This window comes from Peromyscus eremicus, chromosome 6 (genome assembly GCF_949786415.1).
Source record: "Peromyscus eremicus chromosome 6, PerEre_H2_v1, whole genome shotgun sequence".
NCBI lineage: Eukaryota > Metazoa > Chordata > Mammalia > Rodentia > Cricetidae > Peromyscus > Peromyscus eremicus.
In genome coordinates, this window is record NC_081421.1 from 35,401,646 (window position 1) to 35,423,220 (window position 21,575).

The following is a 21,575-nucleotide window of genomic DNA, read 5'->3' on the forward strand; positions in this document are numbered from 1 at the left end:
TCCCAACTCCCCGCTCCCCACATCGTCCCATGCCAACAGGAAGTAGCCAAATTTGAACAGGCGCTCATATACCCACAGAGGTCGGGATGTTTGGTTGGAACCTCCAGCTCACCCCTGCATGATCCAGAAAGTCCCATTTCTGCCTCTCTCCCTCCAAACCCTGCCCTCCCAGAGAATCTCCAACAAAGAAAAGGTGCCAGTTCTGCATTCCTGGTGACTTCCTGGGCTACTTCCTCCCCTGTTGCCGCCAGCTGCCCAAGTCCCTACCTAAGCATTCTAGCTTTCGACTGTACTTGGGCACAAACCCAGCTTGTGGCGGACACATCATCACCCCTCACCTGCAGGCTTTATAATCTCTGTGCTTTAGCTCGGCGTGCGGCTTCTTGAGCCTCTCCAGTCTCTCTGGGACTGGAGCACCAACCAGGAGTTGCCTTGCTCAAATAAACCTGTTGTTACACTTTTTCAATTCAGCTTGATCTGACTTACTGTGTGAGTGAAGAAACCTGTTATCAGGGGACAGAAAACCTATCCCTCATCTCTTTTGTGAAAGTTCTTGAATGACCATGGGACTGACAGTTTGTTGGCAGTTCCTCTCTCCCCTCCCTCCCTTTATCTCACCCTCCTCCAGGGCCTTATGTATACCAACCTGGCCTCAAAGCTTCAACCTTCTTATTTCCATCTCCTGAGTTCTGGAATGACATGTGTGTCCCATAACACTAGGCTAGCCATAATGTTAGCTTCTTTGCAGCTTTATCAACACATTATTATCAATCTTAAATTATAGCTGTCCTAGTGAATGTGATCGTGATTGGCATTTCCTTGATAGCTAACACACAATCCTTAAGAAAAATTATATAAGGGAAAGAAGCAGGAGGAAATACTACATATTTTAAACAATAACACAAGTTCCTTGGTCAAACCCTATTTAGAACTAACTTACACGTTTTTGTCCAGAGTAAATGTCCGCATCGGAAGGGAACGATTGTAGATCACTTCCACAAAATTCACACTTGAGTGCTAGCTCTTCTTCGTCCTTCAGAGAGAGGGAGAGAAAGAGAAAGAAAGTGAAGAAGTGCCCCAAGGCCCAGCAGCTCAGGTGGAACTGGTTGTGGACAGTGGACAACGTCTAGTAGGACAACAAAGGCAATGGGGACGTGCCAATTTATCTGAGAACACTTGCCACAGAAGTACTGGGTGGGGAACTTTTAAGGGTCTGAGATCTTCTAGCTGACAGGATCAAGCCAGCAAGATCTGTATAGTCCAGCATGTGACATCACTTCCACTCAAGGGCTAGAAGGGAATAAGGAGCCCGAGATGCATTTTGAATGCTGCTTTCTGGTACAATTCAGAAGAGCAGAGCTAAGAGCCTTGGAGCTGTGCAAGTGTAAGAAGAAAGCTGCAGAAATGATGACCTCAGAGTCCTCTGGAAGGGACAGAAATATATAGTTTGTAGCTACAGGTAGTTACAAAACAGTCTTGGGTGTTTGGATATGTCGACTTTTCCTGTAAGTACTAGTAAGAAGAAGCCTTGCATTACTGCACTGGTGTTCGCTACTTTTATGTCTCTGAGAAAGAATACCTGATAGAAACCATTTAAACAAAGGAGTTTCTTCTGGCTCCTGGCTTAGAGGACAGTCTATCATGGCAGTGAGGGTGTGGTGGTAGTAGTAGCTTATGGCTGTGGCCACAGGAATGTGAAGTGGCTGGTTACATCACCTTAGCAGTTAGGAAGCAGAGATCTAGGGCCTGAATGGGACAGTCTATATGACCCACAAGACCCACTCCTAGTGACCCATTTCCTCCAGCAAGGCTCCACCTCCTAAAGATTCCACAGCCTTCTGAAACAGCATTTCTAGCAGGGAGGGCTCATATTCATCATGTACAATTGCCAACTTTTACAATCAACCAGAGTCTGTGCTTCAGGGGGACCCCTGCTTGGAGTTCTGAACTCTACAGGGCAATCCAGGAAGGCAAGAAGCAGGTGACTGGAAACAGACACAACTGAAGTCAGGGTGGCTTCGGTAATTCCCTGAGGGGTTCCTGAACTAAGGACATGTTAGTAATTTGTTACACCTATGATCACAGGGGATCCTGGCCAGGTAAGTAGCTGAGTCTCAGAAAAATCCTCTAGGAAGAGATGTAGGTAAAAAGTCCAGGGCCATTATGAAATGATGACTCTTTCTATTCAAGAGATTTGGTAGTACATCCCTTGGCTCATGATTCTTTTGTTCCTTCGCCTGAGAATGAAGCAAAATGGAGATTCTTTGAAAGACCACGAGTGGCACTGGAATCTTCACATGAGGAGGGTATGGAGAGGAGGGTTAGATACGCCAGCTGCTACTACTCCTGAATAGAACTAATGTTAATGCTACCTGCAATGTCTGCCTCCAGAGCCAGAGGATCCAGCCTTGCCCAGGTCAGGACATCTCCCTGGAGAAGAAGCCACAAGGCCTTTCTTATGGTCAAGCCCATCTCTGCAAGTCAGAGGGAGACCATAACCCCACTAGCTCAAGAGACTTCTCTGGATGTAAGCCCTTCCGACTCAGAGGAAGGAAAGTGCTCTGTTCAGGTAAAAAGTCCAGTCTGAAGAGTCGATAGAGTGACTTTCAGGTTTCCAGACAGCTCAGCAAATAGTTGTTGGTGACATGTTGCATGGTGTTTAATGCGTTGCCCTTTGTGAGTACCACACAGTTCAACTGCTGTGCATGATGGCATTGAGCTGCCATTCAGTGCATTCACACAGGGTCTCATCAGTCCTGCATATGTGCTGTGATACTGGGGCACTACTGGGGTCTCCTTACCATGCACAAAACATCACCTAGTATATTCCAGAAGAAGCCGTCACAGGGATTCAGAAATGTGTGTTCTCTTCACGCGGTCATCATATTCTATCTAGGTTTGGGAATGGTCATTCTACCAGCCATTCCACCAGCACTCTGATGTGGAAGGTGGTGCCCTGGCTCACTGGAACTACTAATGAAACCTTTATCTAGCTTTTCAAACACAGGCATTAACTGGTCCCTTAATGTCATTAAACATGGCAAAGGTTCACCTGTATTTGCTTTGTGCGCATTATCATTGGTTGAATTGTGTCTTCCTAGAAGATATGTTGAACGTCTAACTTCTGGCACCTGGGTATATCACTCTGTTTGGTCTGTATGAAGGTCACCAAGTTAGAATAAGGTTATTGGAACAGACCTTAATCTAGTATTATTGGTATTGTCAGTAGAGAAGGACCTTTGGACTTAGGGACCCAACAAGAAGCCAGTGAACACTGAGGCAGAGAGTGGCAGGGTGCAACTACCAGCCAATGATGGCCACATATTGCCCTCCAATACTTAAAGCAGAGAAGAGTGAAGAAAGAGACTCACTACAGTGGTGGCCCTGTTGACATCCGGATCCAGACTTCTAGCCCCCGGAACCACAGGGCAGAGGTTCTTTTGTTCTACAGCACTCAGTTATTAAGACTAAGGAAACCGCCGGGCGGTGGTGGTGCACGCCTTTAATCCCAGCACTCGGGAGGCAGAGCCAGGCGGATCTCTGTGAGTTTGAGGCCAGCCTGGGCTACCAAGTGAGTTCCAGGAAAGGCGCAAAGCTACACGGAGAAACCCTGTCTCGAAAAACCAAAAAAAGTCTTAGGAAACCACCCCAAGTGCTTTTCCAAGAACAGGGACCTTTTGCTTTGATTCTTTTAAGGTATATTCATATCTATTGTACCAATCACTGTGAGTCCCCATATAGCCCTTTACAGAAATAATAAAACATATGAATTGAAGTCACCTCGATGTTAATATCCGGATAGGGAAGTTCTTTTCTATATGATAGAATGGGCGGCGGCCCAATGCTGGGTAATGTTCTTAGATGAGATTCAAACAATTTTACAAATTCTTCATTAAACTAAATATTAAGAAGAGAGAGAAAAACATTAAAGATTGAATAAGTCACTTTACAATAAGAACAATGCATTGGTTATTATGATAAATAGCTCTTACCTCTGTCTCAAATAAAATACTTAGTTTGCGCTCTTCAGGATTAATTACCCACTTTCCTGAAGAGAAAGGATAGATTCAGATGGGAAATTGTAACCATTGTGCTGTGTGTTCTGTTTTCCTCTAGTCCAGAGATTCTCCCCCATCCTGACCTCATAACTCACCATACTCAAACACACACACACACACACACACACACACACACACACACACGTAGCCCAAGTCCTTCATTTGCACTGTTTGCCTGTATACATTCTCAACACTGTGCAAGTCAGGTTGGTTCCTTACTGACAATTTGTCTTTTCCAGAAAAAAGGGATGAAAACAAACATCCATTTACCTCTTAACTTAGCAGCCGGAGTTTCTGGTTGTACCACCTTTGTTTCAAGGGATGGTACTTTTTCTAAAAACAAAACAATACAAAAAGTATACATGTATTTATCCTCAATCTTGGAAAAGGAGAAACAAGTTAAATAGAAAGAAAATATATCATAGAAAAATAAGTGCCTGTGTTTGTTTCATTTTCAAATGTCTTCCCCTTTCCTAAACAGTGATTAAATAGAGACACACATAGGGTCTACTCTTTAGGAAGATAATGACACCCAACTTTTCACACACCTGTGCCACTTTGTTGGCGTCCTAGTTAGCTTTAACTACCAACCTGACATAGTCTAGAGTCACCAGAGAAATCAACTGAGGGATTACATAGGTCAGATTCACTTGTGGACATGTGTCTTACTTTTTTATTGCTGTGCTAAAGACGCCATGTTCAAGGCAACTTATGGAAAAAAAGAATTTATTGGGGGCTTACAGTTTCAGAAACTGAGTCCATGACCATCATGGCAGGGAGCGTAGAAGCAGGCAGGCAGTCATGGTGCTGGCACATTAGCTGAGAGTTTACATCCTTATTCAAAAGCAGGAGCCAGAGAGAGCTAACTGGAAATGGTAGGAGCTTTTGAAACCCCAAAGCCCATCTCCAGTGACACACCTCCTCCAACAAGGCCACACCTCCCTACCATCTGGGGACCAAGGATTCAATGTAGGAGCCCATGGGGGCCATTCTCATTCAAACCACCACAGCATGTCTGTGGAGGGTTGTCTTGATGGTTAACTGAGGTAGATGGGCCAGCCACTGTGGGTGGCTCCATTCCTTGGCCAGGCTGTCCCGGGCTATGATAAGAAAGCTAGCTAAGCATGAGTGAGCAAGCAGCATTCCCCCATGGCTTCCCCTTGAGTTCCTGAAACAAACCCTTCCCTCCCCCATGATTTCTTCTAAAAACTTATACTGAGTAAGTTAAATATTTAATTTTTTTCTTGTAGTACTGGGGATTGAACCCATGGCCTTTTGCATTCTAGATAGGCACCCTTTCCATAGTCTCTATACACTCTAAACCACAGCTTAAATATTATTTATTGATGGTTTGAAAGGTTTTTAAAAGAGTGCATATGTCATTTCTATAATAAATGTAAGTATATATATATCAGAAATAGAATGGGACTCTCTCTTTCTCTTTCTTTCAAGACAGGGTTTCACTGTATATCTTTGGCTGGCCTTGAACTCACAAAGATCTGCTTGCCTCTGCTTTGTGAGTACTGAGATTAAAGGTAAGCACCACCATACTTGTCTTAATGGCAGATTATTTCTTTTTTTTTTTTTTTTTGTTTTTTTTTTTTTGTTTTTCGAGACAGGGTTTCTCTGTGTAGCTTTGCGCCTTTCCTGGAACTCACTTGGTAGTCCAGGCTGGCCTCGAACTCACAGAGATCCGTCTGGCTCTGCCTCCCGAGTGCTGGGATTAAAGGCGTGCGCCACCACCGCCCGGCGGCAGATTATTTCTTAATGAATAAAAACACTGCCACTTATCGAATACGATGTACCAATGATGTTAAATATTTAAACTCATCTTGATGATCAGCATTCCTGTGTCACTACTAATTTTGCTAAGAGATAAAGTGACTAAGGCTTGATGAGATTGACAAATTTCCCAACATCTCAATGTTTATTTATACTCCTGGATTCAACATCAGCTCTACTGCCCTTCCACAAGGCTTCAATTTCCAACTTGCAATCCAACCCCCCAGCAAAAGCTAAGGAACTGAACTACTCACGTGGTTGCTTCTGAGCAGAAATTTGTTGAAGCCAACTTTCTTCTGTTTGTACTGATATCTGAACTCTTTCATACAAACTTGGGTACATAGTTCTGAAATTTAGATCACAATGTTAGTTTGAGTATAATTATATGATTGTTAACAAATCTACTCTATATAGTATATTTTTAGTTGAATAACATATGCCCATAGAAAGTTCTGATGTTTTCTTTGAAATATTTTCTTCCATTCCTGTATTTTCAGTAACGTTAAACATGACCTGTGAATCAAATCAATTCTTTGGAAAGTCTTCCTTCCTGAAAGTCCTCAGATTTGAGGTCCATGAGGGATAGTGAGGAGGACTGACCTTTTGGGTAAGAGTTTTATTAGGAGTTATTTAATGCCATAGACAGACAGGCATGGTGGGGGTTCTAAAGAGAATTCAGGCCCGCGAGGTTGAGTGGTAAAGGGGAGGCCCCAGGACAAGCTGTTGATGTGGAAAAGTAGACCATAGTGTAGACTGGTTGTCTCTGATTCCCATCAGAGACATTGGGGTGGTTTGGCCTTTCAGTGAGTGTCCATCACACAGGATGTGACCTGTCACTCCTCGGTGCATACAGTGCATGTTAAACATTCTCTGAGGAAGTGAGAAGTACAGACTCATAGGCAGCTGCAGGAGACTGCCTGCATTTGCTTCACAGCAGCTGTGAAGGTAAGAAAGAGTCTGCTGTAGGTGAACACAGCCTGAGTAAGCCCAGCTCAAACCAGACGCTTTCTAGATCCGAGAGCTTTCTAACACCATCTTTTCCTTGTAGGGCTTTACTAGCACTGTGTTTGCATGTATGCAGAATACTTATCGCTTGTGCTAATGATGTGCACATTTAAACATTTACATGAATTTAAGTTCCCATAAAGTGTTTGTTTTATTTAGTTTAAAATTAATACTGGGCTGGGTTTGCTGGACAGACAGTCTAGCCACAATGGTGAACTCCCACTTCAGTGAGAGACTGTCTCAGAAAAAACTAAGTGGAAAGCAATACAGGAAGATACATCTGGCCTCCACACACTCATGGAGGATTGACTGCACCTGCACACAAACATGCATACACATACTGCACACACACATGTGTGCACACACAAATTATACAAACTTTTTGTTTGTTTGTTTGTTTGTTTGTTTTTCAAGACAGGGTTTCTCTGTGTAGCCTGGCTGTCCTGGAACTTGCTCTATAGACCAGACTGGCCTTGAGCTTAGAGATTTGCCTGCCTTTGCCTCCTGAATGCTAAGTAATTATACGAACTTTCTAAAAAGTGCTGATGTTAAGGCAAATGCATTGTAATTAAGCAACTTTATCCTTCTCTGAGTAGTTTAATCAGTTATTTGAGTAATCACTGACATGATAGGGAAGTAGGAATTTGATAACTCTAGTGGTAACAAGTAAACATTGCTTTTCAATATCTCTTGCTTCTTTGCATTTTAATGAAATGATTGTATCTTCTGAAATGATCAAACAACCTTTGTTTCAGCTAGTCAGTTTAGCAGTGTTACTTTTTCACGACAGTCCAACTGCATCTTCTCCTGCCTTTGTGACACTTAGTTCCCTGGCACATTGCATCAGTAAAGTGCTTTTGTTTTTCAGTTCTGAAGGGACTGTGTCCTGGAATAGGCAAAGAACTCCTCTGTGGGGGCCACTTGGGCAAGCCTCTGAGGCAATGCTGTTTATCTAACCTTCCTGAGAGACGAGCTTCAGGGACTACCAGGGAAGCCACGTGAGAGGGAAATCCCTCGACATTTACTGTGTCTCCGTGCAGAAGCTAACGAAAATGAATCCATCCATCACTGAAGTGGCCTTGCCTTCCTGAATCTTCCACCAAAGACTGTTTATGGAATCTTTAGGTAGAAGATAAATGAGGATGGCCAAAGAATTCACTTTGGGCAGAGCATACTTGGTAGGAATGAATCCTGCTTTGCCTGGGATGTTTTGATTACCCTCACAAAGGCTAATCCAAGCCTTAGTATTTCCTTTTCATGGGCAAGGGAATGGGGGCCCATGGCAACAAAGGGACAGCTACAGAAGTCAGGGAGGTCCCAAACTTGTTTGTCATTTCCATCTGTGTCTTATTGTTCCATTGCTGTGAAGAGACACCATGACCAAGGCAACTCTTACAAAAGAAATCATCTAATTGGGGGCTGGCTTATAGTTTTAGAGGGTTACACCATGATCATCATGGTGGGAAGTTGGCACACATGGCACTTGAGCAGTGGCTGAGAGCTTTACATCCTGATCTTCAGGGAGAGAAAGGGAGAGAGGGAGAGAGGGGGAGAGGGAGAGGGAGAGAGAGAGAGAGAGAGAGAGAGAGAGAGAGAGAGAGAGAGAGAGAGAGAGAGAGAGAGAGAGAGAGAGAGAGAGAGAGAGAGAGAGAGAGAGAGATTGGGCCTGACAAGGACTTCTGAAATCTCAAAGCCCATCTCCACTGACACACTTCCTTCAGCAAAGCCACATCTAGGCCACACCTCCTAATCCTTCTAATCTTTCTCAAACAGTTCCACTCCCTGATGACGAAGCATTCAAACATGTGAGCCTATGGAAGTGGGGGGCATTCTCACTCAAACTACCACAATCCACCTTCTGAAGTTTGCACCATTTCCATGAGAATAGCAGTAAGGCATTGAAAATAGAAGTTGAACTGATGTGGATTGCATTTTTAGGGCATTAAAAGAAAAACATCATCCATAATCTCACCAAATTCAGGAAAGAATACTTTGAAGTTTGTGTGTGGGTTTAGTTTTTAAAACATCTTAGATATGTGAGACACAGGATCTTGTCTGGAAAAGAGCACTTCCCATGGACTTGAAATCACATGGCTGAAAACCAGGACACATGGCAGCTCAGCACAGCGTCCTCTTTCCTTTCCTTTCGCTGATCTTACCAAAAAAGCAGACTTTAAACATCCCGCTCTAAAAATGTGCGCTCATTGGTATATAAGTATATACCTCCTTGAGAGAAGGAAATGTGACTGTAGGTCAAAGGAAGATCAGAGCAGAGGACACAGAGGTTCAAAACAAGAGAAAGCTTTTCCAAAAGGGAATTTCTGAGAAACTCCGATCTTCATGCAACCAAACAGAACGGAGAGAATGGTGGATATCATCATAGTAAGTCAAGGAATGACCCTGGAACAGCCAGCCAGGAAGGCTCCTTGCTCTCCTTCGAGGCAACTGGCAGCGGTTTTCCTTCTTTCTTTAGGGAAATTTTATGTTAATTTTTCATGTATGAGTGATTTGCCTGCATGTATGCCTGTGGTGCCATTTGGAGACCAGGAACTGGCTGGAGTCACAGATGTTTGTTAGGGACTGTGTGGGTACTGGGAACTGAACTTTGGTCTCCTGCAGGAGCATCAAGTGCTTTTAACCACTAGGCCGTCTCTCTCTAGCCCCAGTAGTCTTATTTCTAAAGCAGGGTAAAGAAGAGCTTGCTGATATTGTTGTTGACAAGTGGTCATATTGCCTGGGCAGTTTTCTTTCTGGATGAGAAACAGGGCAGAGAACACAGTTACTGATGCAAAAAGCTTGAGAAAGAAGGAAGGAAGGAAGGAAGGAAGGAAGGAAGGAAGGAAGGAAGGAAGGAAGGAAGGAAAGAGAGACAGGGGAGAGAGGCAGGAGGGAGGGAAGAAGACAGACGGACAGATCATTCCACCATAAAGAACTTTAACCAGACAGTACTGCATCCTTCTCTTCACTTGAATAACGGTGGGACCACAGAAGTTGGCTGTGCCGTGCTCCCCTCCGTGCTCAGGGTCCCTGTAACCCCTCCCACTTTAGCAAAGTGAGGTACTCCGTGCTGGAAGATCCCATTTTAGCTGCCCACCAGCCATTCCTTTATAAATGCAAATGGATAACTAAGGACTGCCAGTTACTTAAAAATACTAACAGAAAAGACAGATAACAACAACAAAAAAGAATAAAAGTACATTAACATTACGTATTACTATATCATTGAGTCCAAGTCCTTCAGAGACAATAAAGAACAGTCAGAAAGTGTTCCAAACACAGTAACTGGTTCTCAGAATTACAGTCATGAGCCACAGAATAAAAATGTCCGTACACAGGCTGTACACCAGCACTCAAACATCAAACATCGTGAAGATACTGAAAATGTGAAAGGGAGGGAAGAATGATGGAGAATCCCGAAGGAAGGAGGGAGACAAAGGTGAGGATGAGGTGTGGGAGGCAGACTGATCACTAATCCTGGGTCTTGAGGCAGTGAGGCAGTCTTCAGAGCCCTGAAGGACAATGCTTCGAACATGCTCTGGTATGCTAAGTTGTATTACTAATAAAGCTTGATGGCAACATGGAGGCATTTCCAGGCAGCCAAGAGCTTGGAAATCTGAGCACTCATGATGAGAACTACGTGAAAAATATTACCTAAAGAATTCCCTCAGCAAAGAGAAAGGAGTAAAAGACGGAAAACTGGGAATCCAGGGAATGTGGCCGTGGACACGGCCCAGAAAAAGTGAGGGCAACTGGACACACTTGAGTGGGAATCTTACTTTTTTTTTTTTGTTTTTGTTTTTTCGAGGAAATGTTACTTTTTAGGCAACAAGTTTTGCTAACATCAGATTTCACGTTCTTGTCCATGAATCCAATCGAGGACTTTTTTTGTTTTTGTTCTTTTTGTTTTGTTTTCAATTTTCTAAAAACCAAACTGTAAAGTACTAATGGTCAATTGTAACTAACAAAACAATACATATATTATAAAATTGCAAAGTAATATGATTTCATAGGAATGTGTAATGTGATCTATTCTTTCTCGTTGTTGTAATTTGTTAATTAGAAAACTAGATGAGAAGAAATAGAAGAAAGCAACAGTGGATATAGTATTAATTTTTTATAAGCCAATATTAATGCTGATTAAATAAAAAAGTAGAGGTTTAAATTCTTTACTGTTCTAAATCCTAGGGAATTAAAAGTAATATAAATACCAAAAACAAAACAAACAAACAAAACCAAAAAACTGGAGAGGAAGCTAATTGAAGGGGTGGAGAGGTAGCTTAATTGGTAAAATGCTTGCCTTGCAAACACAGGCTGTTATTTCCACCCCCAGAACACATGTATAAAAGGTGGGCATGGCACTTAACATTTGTAATCCTACAAATGGGGAGGCAAAGACCAGTGGGGTCCCTGGGGCTTGCTGGCCAGTTAATCTAACAACGAGAGACACTGTCTCAAAGAACAAAAGGTGGGCAACACCTCAAGATGATACCTTAGGTGATCATTGGCCTATGTATTAACATAGACACATGGGAACACATGTACTTCCCCACATGTGCACATGCACGTAATAGAAGGAAAACCAGGACTGCTAACATGTTAACTGTGTCTGGTGGGTCAGAGATGGTGTGGAGATGTTCAGTTTTATATGTTTGTATACTCTAATGTTTTAGACCACACATTTCATTAGAAATTTGAATAAAATGGATAAAAACCATAAGCATTCTGTGTCGATTGTGTGTGTGTTGGGGGCGGGGGGTATGTGCATGTGAGTGCATGTGCCTGTTGAAATTAGAGATGCTGGAGCCTGGAGCTGGAGTTACAAGCAGTTGTGAAATGCCCCAAGTGGGTGCTGGAACCCCACCTCAGTACATTCCCTTAACTGCTGAGCCATCCTCCAGCCCCAGCACTTACTATTGCCTGCATGGTCTATACCTACTTTGTATCCTATTGATAAGCAGGCACACATACTTACAGCTGGGTAATAAGATGAAGATAGGAACTTCATCTTTATCTCTTACAAAGTGCCTACTAATGTAGGAGTTCTTGTTTGTTAAGTTTTGTTTGTTTGTTTTATGCTGTGTAAGCCAGAGTGGGCTCGAACTTGCGATCCTCTTGCCTCAGACTCTGGAATGTTGGGATTACAGCATGTACTAACATGCTTGTGAAAAAACAAAAATAACAAAACTTTTTGAGTAAGTTAAGTTGTACGTGCCTTGTGTTATTCATAACAAATCTAAAAGGGTAAACATTATCTGCTTCAAGAAATATGATAATTGAAAACATTTTCTTACCTATCTACAGTCACTTCAGACAAGTCTTTCTTAAATGTTTGAAATATTTTAGGATAAGCTGTCGAATGAAACATTAAACTATTTAGCCACTCCATGCCACGGGTTCTCTAAGGGAAATTTTGTCCCCAGGGAACATTTGGTGAGGGCTAAAGAGAGTCTGGTTGTCACAGGGATGTGCCTATGATTTATTTACATAATCAGGGGTAGAAAAGGCCAGAGATGCTGGTAAACAAAATATCCTAGAATGCATAAGGACACCACCCTTTCCCCAACAGTAAAGACATACCCACAGTAAAATGCGAACTGCGAGAGTTTGGTAAGTCTGTTTTAAATGTTCTGCTTCCCTTTTTAAATAAGACAGTGGTGCCTATCTTTTAAATAAGTTCGATGCATGGGAGAGAGCTGTGTGTAACTGCAGAACTGTTTCAGTAAGTCGCCCAGTACCCTGCAGACACTAGTGCCCCGGAGTGACCCCAACTTCCAACTTTTACTAAGCGATTCCCTATATCCTACACCAGGAGCCGAGACTGAATAGTGTGTGTGCAGAGGGCAGCAGAGGGAGGAGTGCACCGGCCGCCCCCAGGCCAGCCCCCCTCCACCCCTACCCCAGGGAAGAGAAGCCCAAAGCTACTTTTATGGGACGAGGCTTTGCTAGAAGCAGGAGAGCCCTCGTCGGGCTGCAGCTCCTCCTCGCTCCACGTGGGGCTGGACAGCTCGCTGGTCGGGGTCGTGGGGCTCAGGCTGGGGGTGACCACGCTAGTTAGGCGGGGACGAAATAGCTCCAAGTCATCGTCGAAAAGGCCTTCACTGAAGTCCATGGTCTTCCAGAGGTCGCCATCGTCCAAGAGCTCCGCGAACGGGTCGAAATTGTCCTGCTGCTGGCTCGCCGCCACCTCCTCCCTCCGCTGCTCTCCAGGCTCTCCCTGCTCTCCCTGCGCCCCCTGCGCCCCCTGCGCCCCCTGCGCCCCCTCCACCCCCTCAGCCTCCGCCTCTGCCGCCTCCTCCGCCTCCGCCGCCTCCGCCTTGGTCTCTTCTTCTGCCTCGGTCTCCTCCTCCGCCTCTGTCTCCTCCTCCTCTGCCTCCGCCTCTGCCTCCTCCTCCTCTGCCTCCGCCTTGGTCTCCTCCTCTGCCTCCGCCTTGGTCTCCTCCTCTGCCTCCGCCTTGGTCTCCTCCTCTGCCTCCTCCGCCTCCGCCTCCGCCTCCGCCTCCGCCTGCGCCTCCGCCTCCGCCTCCGCCTCCGCCTCCACCTCCTCTTGCTTCTCTTCTTCCTCCACATCCTCTTCCCTTATCAAAGCCTCCTCCGGCTCCTTCGGGCTGTCCTTCGTGGGTTCCATCACGCTGCGACACCGAGGCATGTCTGCCGGCCGTCGGGGAGCGCGCGCTGCTGTTGAGCGTCTGTCTCTCGGGGCAACCGCCGACCCTTGGGGTTTAAAGCCGCAGGATCCCTTTTGCGCGCCGCTGGTCGGGGGTGGGGAGCCCAGGCAGGACCCCGGCCAGCTCCTTTCAGCAGCAGCCCCTCCCAGACAACAGAGAAGCAGCCTCCCTTTCCTCGGAGCCCGCCCTTCCCACCTTTTAAAGAGGAAGTGGCATCTGGAGATGGACACCCACCATGCCACTTGGCATGGAGGGAGCTGTGCGGTTTGATTTTTAGTAGAAAGATGCCTATTGGAAATTCCAGTAAAGCTGTTTGCAATATTAGACATCATCCTTTGGTCAGTAGTTTGCCGACTTGACTTATGAGAATATTGCCTTGTATTGTTTAGTGAGAGTTTTTTCACTTATATATTTTGCGGCTGAGATATGTTGGGTCACTCTAGCCCTGGTTTCTCTATTGCTTGTTCCATCCTTTTGTCTTCAAAGTAGAAAACACCTGAGATATCTGGCCACCACAGACAACCTCTTGCCTTCTGGGGCTTTGTTTTCAATTCATGGTACCTTAAATTTTTTTTGTAAAATATTTTCACATACTCAAAAAGGTATCCAGGATAGTATAGTGGGTATCTGGTTGACTTGTTCATTAGATGCTCAGGGTCAGGCCTACAAGTCACTGCATGATTTCTGCTAGGTCACTTGACCTCTGCCAGCCTATTTGTGGGTGGAAGCTGGGAACAATGATGCCTTTAAGATATTTGTGGCTGTTGAATATAGAATAGTGGCCTGTAACTATGACCAGATTTCATCCGAAGACTACTGGGAACACAAATGAAGGAAGGTAGAGGAACTGGGTTGAGCTGCAGCATAACGTCTTTGCGGAGGGGTGGGGGGTCCTCTCAGAAGACAGACTTCCTTCAAGTGGTTTGGAAGACCATCCAAGGAAGTGTTTCTGTTAGAAGTCAGGACAACCCCGAGATGTGAATTATGTGATGGCACAGTGGCCTTAACTTTTATTTTCATTTAGACAAACTGAAGTGGCCCGCTTTGTCTCACTTTATCATACTGCCAGAGTCGCCCTTCTCTAGTGTTTTGTTCCTGTAGATAATTTCTGTCCAACAGAAGAACACATGGTCTCGCTTGTCTCGCTTGTCGTAACATTGAGGTCTAGCGGTGGGTTATGGGGTTCTAGACAGAGTGTTTCATGGCAAGGGGCTTGCTATTAAGGCTCTCAAGTGCATGAGAAGTTAGGTGTGTTGGTTCACTGAGCAATGTTTTAGGGCTGTTAATTGAAGACTATATCTATTAAGCACTAATCGGAGCCAGGTCTCTGTTGGATGCAGGGCCAGGACAGTAGGCAGAAGAAGACCGCCTAAGTAGCCGGAAAAAGTACCTAACTACCTGGCAGGGTCCAGCAAGAGAGCTGGCATTAGGATTTAGACAGGGGAGTGGGAGGCACAAATTGTCCAACACTCCAGGGGACAGGGCAGAAAGAAACAGCACAGAGTATTTTTTATATATATAAGAAATGGAGGTCTTGAAGGCCAATGGAACACTTGTCACAGGCTGGTGAGGCAGTCCAGATGTTTGGGTGGCTTTGGAGAAGGGTCCAATTGGGTGGACAGGGACATGAAGAGCACCACAGCGGGTCCAGGGCGGGAAGGCACTCCAGCCAAGGGACCTGGGGAGGTGGGGGAGTAAGTAAGATAAATGGAATTTAAGAAGAAAAAGTCAGGGCTGGAGAGATGGCTCAGAGGTTAAGAGCACTGGCTGTTCTTTCAGAGGTCCTGAGTTCAATTCCCAGCAACCACATGGTGGCTCACAACCATCTATAGTGAGATCTGGTGCCCTCTTCTGGCCTGCAGGGATACATGCAGGTAGAACACTGTACATATGATAAATAAATAAATCTTTTTTTAAAAAAAAAAAAGAAGAAGAAAAAGTCCTTGGCAGACAATTTTAAAACTTTGGGAATGGGTGCAAGGGATGAGCCCAGGGCCTGGGGTATGCACCCTACAACTGAACTTCAACTCCAGTGAGAGCACTCTGGTGTTATAAGTGGTTTCAGCTCCTCACATTCAGCTGGCCCTCTATGTAGAGAAGTGACATGTGTAAAGGACACAGCTGTGCTCGTGACTTTAGAGATCTCAGAGGACAGTCAAACTGTGGGGAGAAATGAGGGTCAGGGTGGGGATTCTTAGTCAAGACCACCTGCCTCTGGATGGCTCCTGTGACTGCCACATGTCCCCAGTTACACAGCAAGCTACATGTAAAGAATATTCTGGGGTTGGGGATTTAGCTCAGTGGTGGAGCGCTTGCCTAGCAAGCACAAGGCCTTGCATTCGGTCATCAGCTCCAGGGGGAAAAAAAAAGAATATTCCTCTTTGGATACGTTCAGCCTCCTTTAGGGACTCCCCTTCCAGAGATCAGGGTCTTGTTTCCCTAGGTGTCACTGTCTGTCACTCTGACAAGGGATCACTTAGCACTCTCCCACTCCAGGATCTGAGACTGGAGGTGTAACAAACTCCATGATTGAGGTAATCAAGCCTCCATTCCTTGATGTGTGAACAGGAAAATCAGTCAGTACCTTTCTACTTAGCTACTCTTTTACTTTTCTTATGGAAAATTGACCCTGTGTTTTATTTATTTTGTTTTAGGTCATTTAAATCTGTTCAGAAAATACGGATAACTTCTACAATCTATAAAATCATGTCTTGAGAGCTTCTGAGGAGCACCCATATGTATTTTAAGAACCCACATTTTTCCTGCCACAAATATGCAGTATTATGTAGGTGTTTCCTCTGTTGTCTTGTGCGGTTTGTTTTCCCTTCTATGTACTGCCATGATACCCTTACTTTGAGAAAGGCAAGACTTCAATTTCTGTACAATTCAAATTTCATATTGGTGTGCAGAATACTGTAGACATTTCCACGTTGTTGAGGTATCCTGGGTGTAGCTCCCTTGTCGTGGTGTTTTTTTTTTTTTTTTTTTTTTTTTTTTTTTTTTTTTTAAGATTTATTTATTTATTATGTATACAGTATTCTGCCCGCATGTGTCCCTGCAGGCCAGAAGAGGGCACCAGATCTCATTACAGGTGGTTGTGAGCCACCATGTGGTTGCTGGGAATTGAACTCAGGACCTCTGGAAGAGCAGTCAGTGCTCTTAACCGCTGAGCCATCTCTCCAGCCCTCCCTTGTCGTTTTTATGAGATGCATTCTTGCAGTGATTTCCTGGTCCTGGCTTTTATGATCTTTCTGCCCCATCTTCTGCCATGTTCCTGAGCCTTAGGTGCAGGAGTTGTGCTGTGGATGTATCCTTTGGGTGATGGGCACCCTATAATCGCTTGTTATCTTCTTTTTGACCAGTTGTAGTTTTCTGTAATGACCTCTGTCTGTTGTAAAGAGAAAGGGTGAAAACTCACTTACCTGTGGGTATAAGGATACGTATTTAGAATTATACTAATAAGGATTAGTAATTATGCTGGCTTAATAAACTGTCAGTAATAGATTATTCTCTAAGATCCATGACTTCACTAGCCCCAAGTAGTTAGCAAGTTTTCCAGTACCAGTTATGATCAGGCCTTAAGTCCAGTTAGAGAACTATTGGTTACCATGAAGAAATGAATGAAACTATTATACCCTTAGGGTTATCATGCTGTGCTCATCTTGGTATGCTTCATGGGCATTACAGCTGGGTAGGACTACTGGGGGCTTTCTTGCTTGGAAGCTTGTATAGCATCTTTCAGTACTATGAGAGCTAGTCCTCAGAGAGGAGGCTTTCAAGTCAGATCCAGCTGGGGTCCCCAGAGCTGTGTCTGAAGTAGATAGTGTCTCTAGTGACTTATTCCCAACCTCTGAGAGGCAACACCAATGGCCTATATTGTTTGGGAAGTCACTTGGACTCCTCTGACTAGTGGAAAGGGGGTTTCTTGTGCCTGATGTCTGGGCTTTTGCGAGGCGTTTCATAGATATTTTCTAGCCGTTCATAAAGAGAGCTCATTTCTTCAGAATATTTTCTCTTGTTTGTTGATGTTGCTGTTAAGCATTGCTCTGATTCACGGTGGAAGAGGATGTTAAAGGACCACAGCCTTGCCCACAGCCAATGAAGAGTGTGCCTGGCTGTGCTAGACTAAGAAGGGCATAGCTGTAAATGTCAGGTCCTCTGTTTCCCACCAGCCCCATTCAGAAGGTGAATTCTGAAAGGCCACATCTGCCTCTTGGTGAGCAGTGACGTGGGCTGTGTCTTTGTTCTTGCTATGATGTTGGATACTGCTTGGGAGGGTTGATAGGGAGAGGAATCAGTCCTCTTCCACTTTCTGACTCTCTACATCCATTTGCTTTCTGTTCCTGGAGTTGTATCTTGTCTCTAGTTCTAATGTCACGCCCAGATTCATCACCTCTATGGCTTCAGTGCTTTGGATCTGAAAGCCTAACTCTGTTGTCTTTGGCTGTCTCTGCAATCGAGAAGAAATAGCTGAGGCGAATGACTTCAGGATCAGCCTTTCTCCTCCTCTTCTCTTGCAGGATGTTGTACTCATTCATGGACTAAGATCACTGAGTTGTATTTTGTTCACTTAAAAATACTTTTTGAGTGTTACACCGCTGGTACTGTTCCCAACTTTGGGGAAACAGCAAAACAAGATTTCTGCTGTCACTCACAAGTCCTTTCACTGAAAGAGGGCCACATGGCAGTTACTACATCAGCATGTTGTCAGTACTGTGGCTGAGAACAATGTCTGTGGAGGAGATGGGTGCAGAGTTATGAGCAGGAATTACTTTTCCCTAGAAGTGACTGACAGTGGAGGACAGCAGGGCTCACTGAGCACCCCTGGAGGGGCGGGAGAGAAGACCTGAGAGATGGCTGCACCAGAAACGGTCTCGGAGCTTGATGAGGCTCCCAAATGGGAAGCGGTACTCAGGAAGGAGTTGACCATCACCTGATATCGCCTGGTAGGATTATTTACAATCCAGAGCTCCAGCTATAACAAAGGGAAAAGATGTCCATTACAGAAAAAAATGGGGAATGCATGGGAGGGGGTGGGAACTAAAAAAGAAACCCACTCACGGCTGTCCTGAAGCCAATGCTAACATTTGCAGATATTTTCTCGCTGTAATTTTTCTCCTTATGTTTACATGGAGTTTATATCTTGCCTTTCCCCCACTGAACATGACCTTATAAATACACTCATCTATCTTATTAATCTAGTCAAGTATAAGTACCATGAAATTTCATTATGCTTTGCATGCGGTTAGAGAATTAGTCAACAAATATTCAGTCTTATGCTTTAGGCTCTGAGGATACGACAGGAATGTGATGGATAAGGCCCTTCACTTGTGAGCCTTACATTCTGGAAGGGGTTAAAGCAGGAGACACATCATTAGCTCCATCTGTGCGACAATCAGTGCGTGCTATTGTAAGACACTGAGGTTGCCCTTAATATTTTATGTGGGGCAACCTGTTAAAAGCAGCCACAGGAAGCCGGGGAGCCAAGCTCATGTCCATCGTAGGGGCTCTTGTGCTGGCTCATCATCCCTCACTACTTTGAACAGCTGGTTCCTTCTCACTCAGACCTAACTCAAATGTCACCTCATAGGAACCCCCTAAGGCTTCACCGTATCACCCTCTTTTATTTTTTGAATTTCTCCTCTAGAGGGCCCTGTCCTGCTGACTCCTGACCTTAGCCGCTTTAAGACTCATTGCAGACCCCTAACCATGGAAAGAGAAGAACTGCCCAGGAAGTCACAGCAGGTTGAACACCAAGCAGGTGGACGCTATTATCTGCCCAGGCTGCTACCACAGACTACTATAAACTAAGGGACTTAAAGAACCTTTTTTTTTTCTCCTGGTTTTAGAGGCTGAGAGACTGTGAAAGGTTTTTTTTTTTTTTTTTTTTTTTTTGAGGCAGGGTTTCTCTGTGTAGTTTTGGTGCCTGTCCTGGATCTTGCTCTGTAGACCAGGTTGACCTCGAACTCACAGAGATCTGCCTGGCTCTGCCTCCCGAGTGCTGGGATTAAAGATGTGCACCACCACCGCCCGGCTTGTAAGAGGTAATCTTATCAGACCAGAGCCCTATAATTAAGACATCATTTAATAGCAACAATTTCCTCAGAAATAGTATAGCCACATTAGGAGTTAGAGCTGTGTGCAAGAACCTAGGTCAGACCCTAGCACAGTAAACAGAATTTTCAATTTGGTTTTGGTTGTCACAGTCAGAAGACAACAAAAGTATGGAGACTTCACATGTATGTGTGCTGTGGGATGGTCTGTATGTCAAATGTGTTGCTCTGATTGGTCAATAAATAAAACACTGATTGGCCAGTAGCCAGGCAGGAAGTATAGGCAGGACTAACAGAGAGGAGAATTGAGAGAATAGGAAGGTGGAGGGAGACACTGCCAGCCACCACCATGACAAGCAGCATGTGAAGATGCAGGTAAGCCACAAGCCACATGGCAAGGTATAGATTTATAGAAATGGATTAATTTAAGATGTAAGAACTAGATAGCTAGAAGCCTGAGCCATTAGGCCAAAAAGTTTAAATAATATAAGCGTCTGTGTGTTTATTTTATAAGTGGGCTGTTGGACTGCTGGGGCTTGGTGGAACCCAGAGAGAAAACTCTCCAGCTACATACATGTCTTGTTAAACAACTTCCCAGTAATAAGAAACATAAGCAACAGGGTGAAGAGAAGAGATTTAATAGCTGTGGTGATGTGTTTGTCACCTGAGTGTATTTATAGACAAGAAGGAAGTGGTGGCCTTATGGTCACAAGCTCTTGCCCAGTAGACTCTGCCATGTTGACCATCCACTATCCCAAGTTTCCAGCAAAAGAGCAATTTAATGAAGGACCAGTAACTCTTTATGCATCAGGGGAATGTTATGTGTGGGATGATTTTAGGGCACAGACTCTAGATAGCATAATATGAACAGATTCATACTGTTTTCTGGTTATAGCTTTTATTTTCACTCTTTTGATGCAAATAATTTAGGTTTCCATTGATTTTTCTTAAGACAGAGTCTCACTATGTGAGTAAAGCTGGTATTGAACTCACAACCCTTGCACCCCATTCTTCTGAGTGCTGGGATTACAGATGTGTATGCCATGTCAGCTGAATTCCATTCTTTGATCTAAGTCCTGATGGTGCAACAGGCCCTGGCACCCAAGGGTAGCTTGCTGCAGTGTTACAATCTGGTGTGATTTCTTAAGGTGAGGCTTAAGCATCATCGTTACATGTGTTTTAGGAGTATGGAAGGTGTTCACACTCTCACTGCCCCATCATTGATGTGGATTTGTGAATGGGTCAGCCAGGCCGAGGGCCGTGTTCCTTACATCTCTCACCTCCTCTTGTCTTCAGGTCCTGTGAAAGTCTTGTTTTCTTTAAGTCAGCCACTACATCCCCCATAGCCTGATAATCCTCCTGATGTGTGCTTCCCGCTCTGTGCCTTGCCCACCTAACACCCACTTATCTTTTATGATTTCTGGGTCACACCCCCAGTACCACCGCTTTCTGCTGTTACTCCTGCCGGAGAGCACAGATCCTGTGTAGTTTCTGCTTGTGTGTTTATATGTACTTCCTGTGTTGTTGCAATGCTGTCACATCACAAAGATAGGCAGTGCATATGTCTGGTCCTCTTTCCCTTGTCGATAGCCCGGTTGGCACATCAGAGAACTCACAACACGATTAAATTGTGTTTTTAGGTAAAACTTAGCACAACCCCATATTTCGCGGGTGAATAACTGGGACTCGAAGCCTACGGTTCTTCTCAGCTCATGAAACTAGTCACAGCCTAGGAATTAGAATTTAAGTCCCTTGGGTCCCATGGTAATGTTACCTTCACAAAATCACAAGAACTCCGTGTGTCCTTGGCATCCTTACGATCAACCCAGAAGAATTTCTTAAAATGCAACTTACATATATAAAGATGTATACAATTTACAGGTCTACAACTTGACACATTTTATACGTGTTGAGGCATATTTTAATGATTAAATACTAACCATATATATATTAAGCTAAACATCTCCATAAACTGTGTGGCAATACAGTCAGCCATTGTCTTCCAGTGAAAC

General features: G+C 44.5%; 1 protein-coding gene and 1 long non-coding RNA gene across 2 annotated transcripts in view; one reads left to right on the plus strand and one right to left on the minus strand.

The window, feature by feature from the left end:
* Positions 1 to 13,491, minus strand: part of Erich6 (glutamate rich 6) — a 32,449-nt gene extending 18,958 nt beyond the window's left edge. Inside the window, exons 1-8 of the mRNA XM_059265096.1 lie at positions 13,411 to 13,491; positions 12,768 to 13,185; positions 12,137 to 12,194; positions 6,095 to 6,186; positions 4,329 to 4,391; positions 3,993 to 4,048; positions 3,781 to 3,897; positions 941 to 1,033 (exon numbers count right to left, since the gene is read on the minus strand). Of these exons, the coding sequence (XP_059121079.1) occupies positions 941 to 1,033; positions 3,781 to 3,897; positions 3,993 to 4,048; positions 4,329 to 4,391; positions 6,095 to 6,186; positions 12,137 to 12,194; positions 12,768 to 13,185; positions 13,411 to 13,491 (978 nt within the window). The remainder of the gene's footprint in view (positions 1 to 940; positions 1,034 to 3,780; positions 3,898 to 3,992; positions 4,049 to 4,328; positions 4,392 to 6,094; positions 6,187 to 12,136; positions 12,195 to 12,767; positions 13,186 to 13,410) is intronic.
* A 69-nt stretch (positions 13,492 to 13,560) lies between these two features.
* LOC131912405 (uncharacterized) lies at positions 13,561 to 19,370 on the plus strand. The gene is made up of 3 exons (XR_009379623.1): positions 13,561 to 14,067; positions 18,293 to 18,456; positions 19,158 to 19,370. It is a non-coding gene; the product is annotated as an uncharacterized LOC131912405 (long non-coding RNA).
* The last annotated feature ends 2,205 nt before the right edge of the window (positions 19,371 to 21,575 follow it).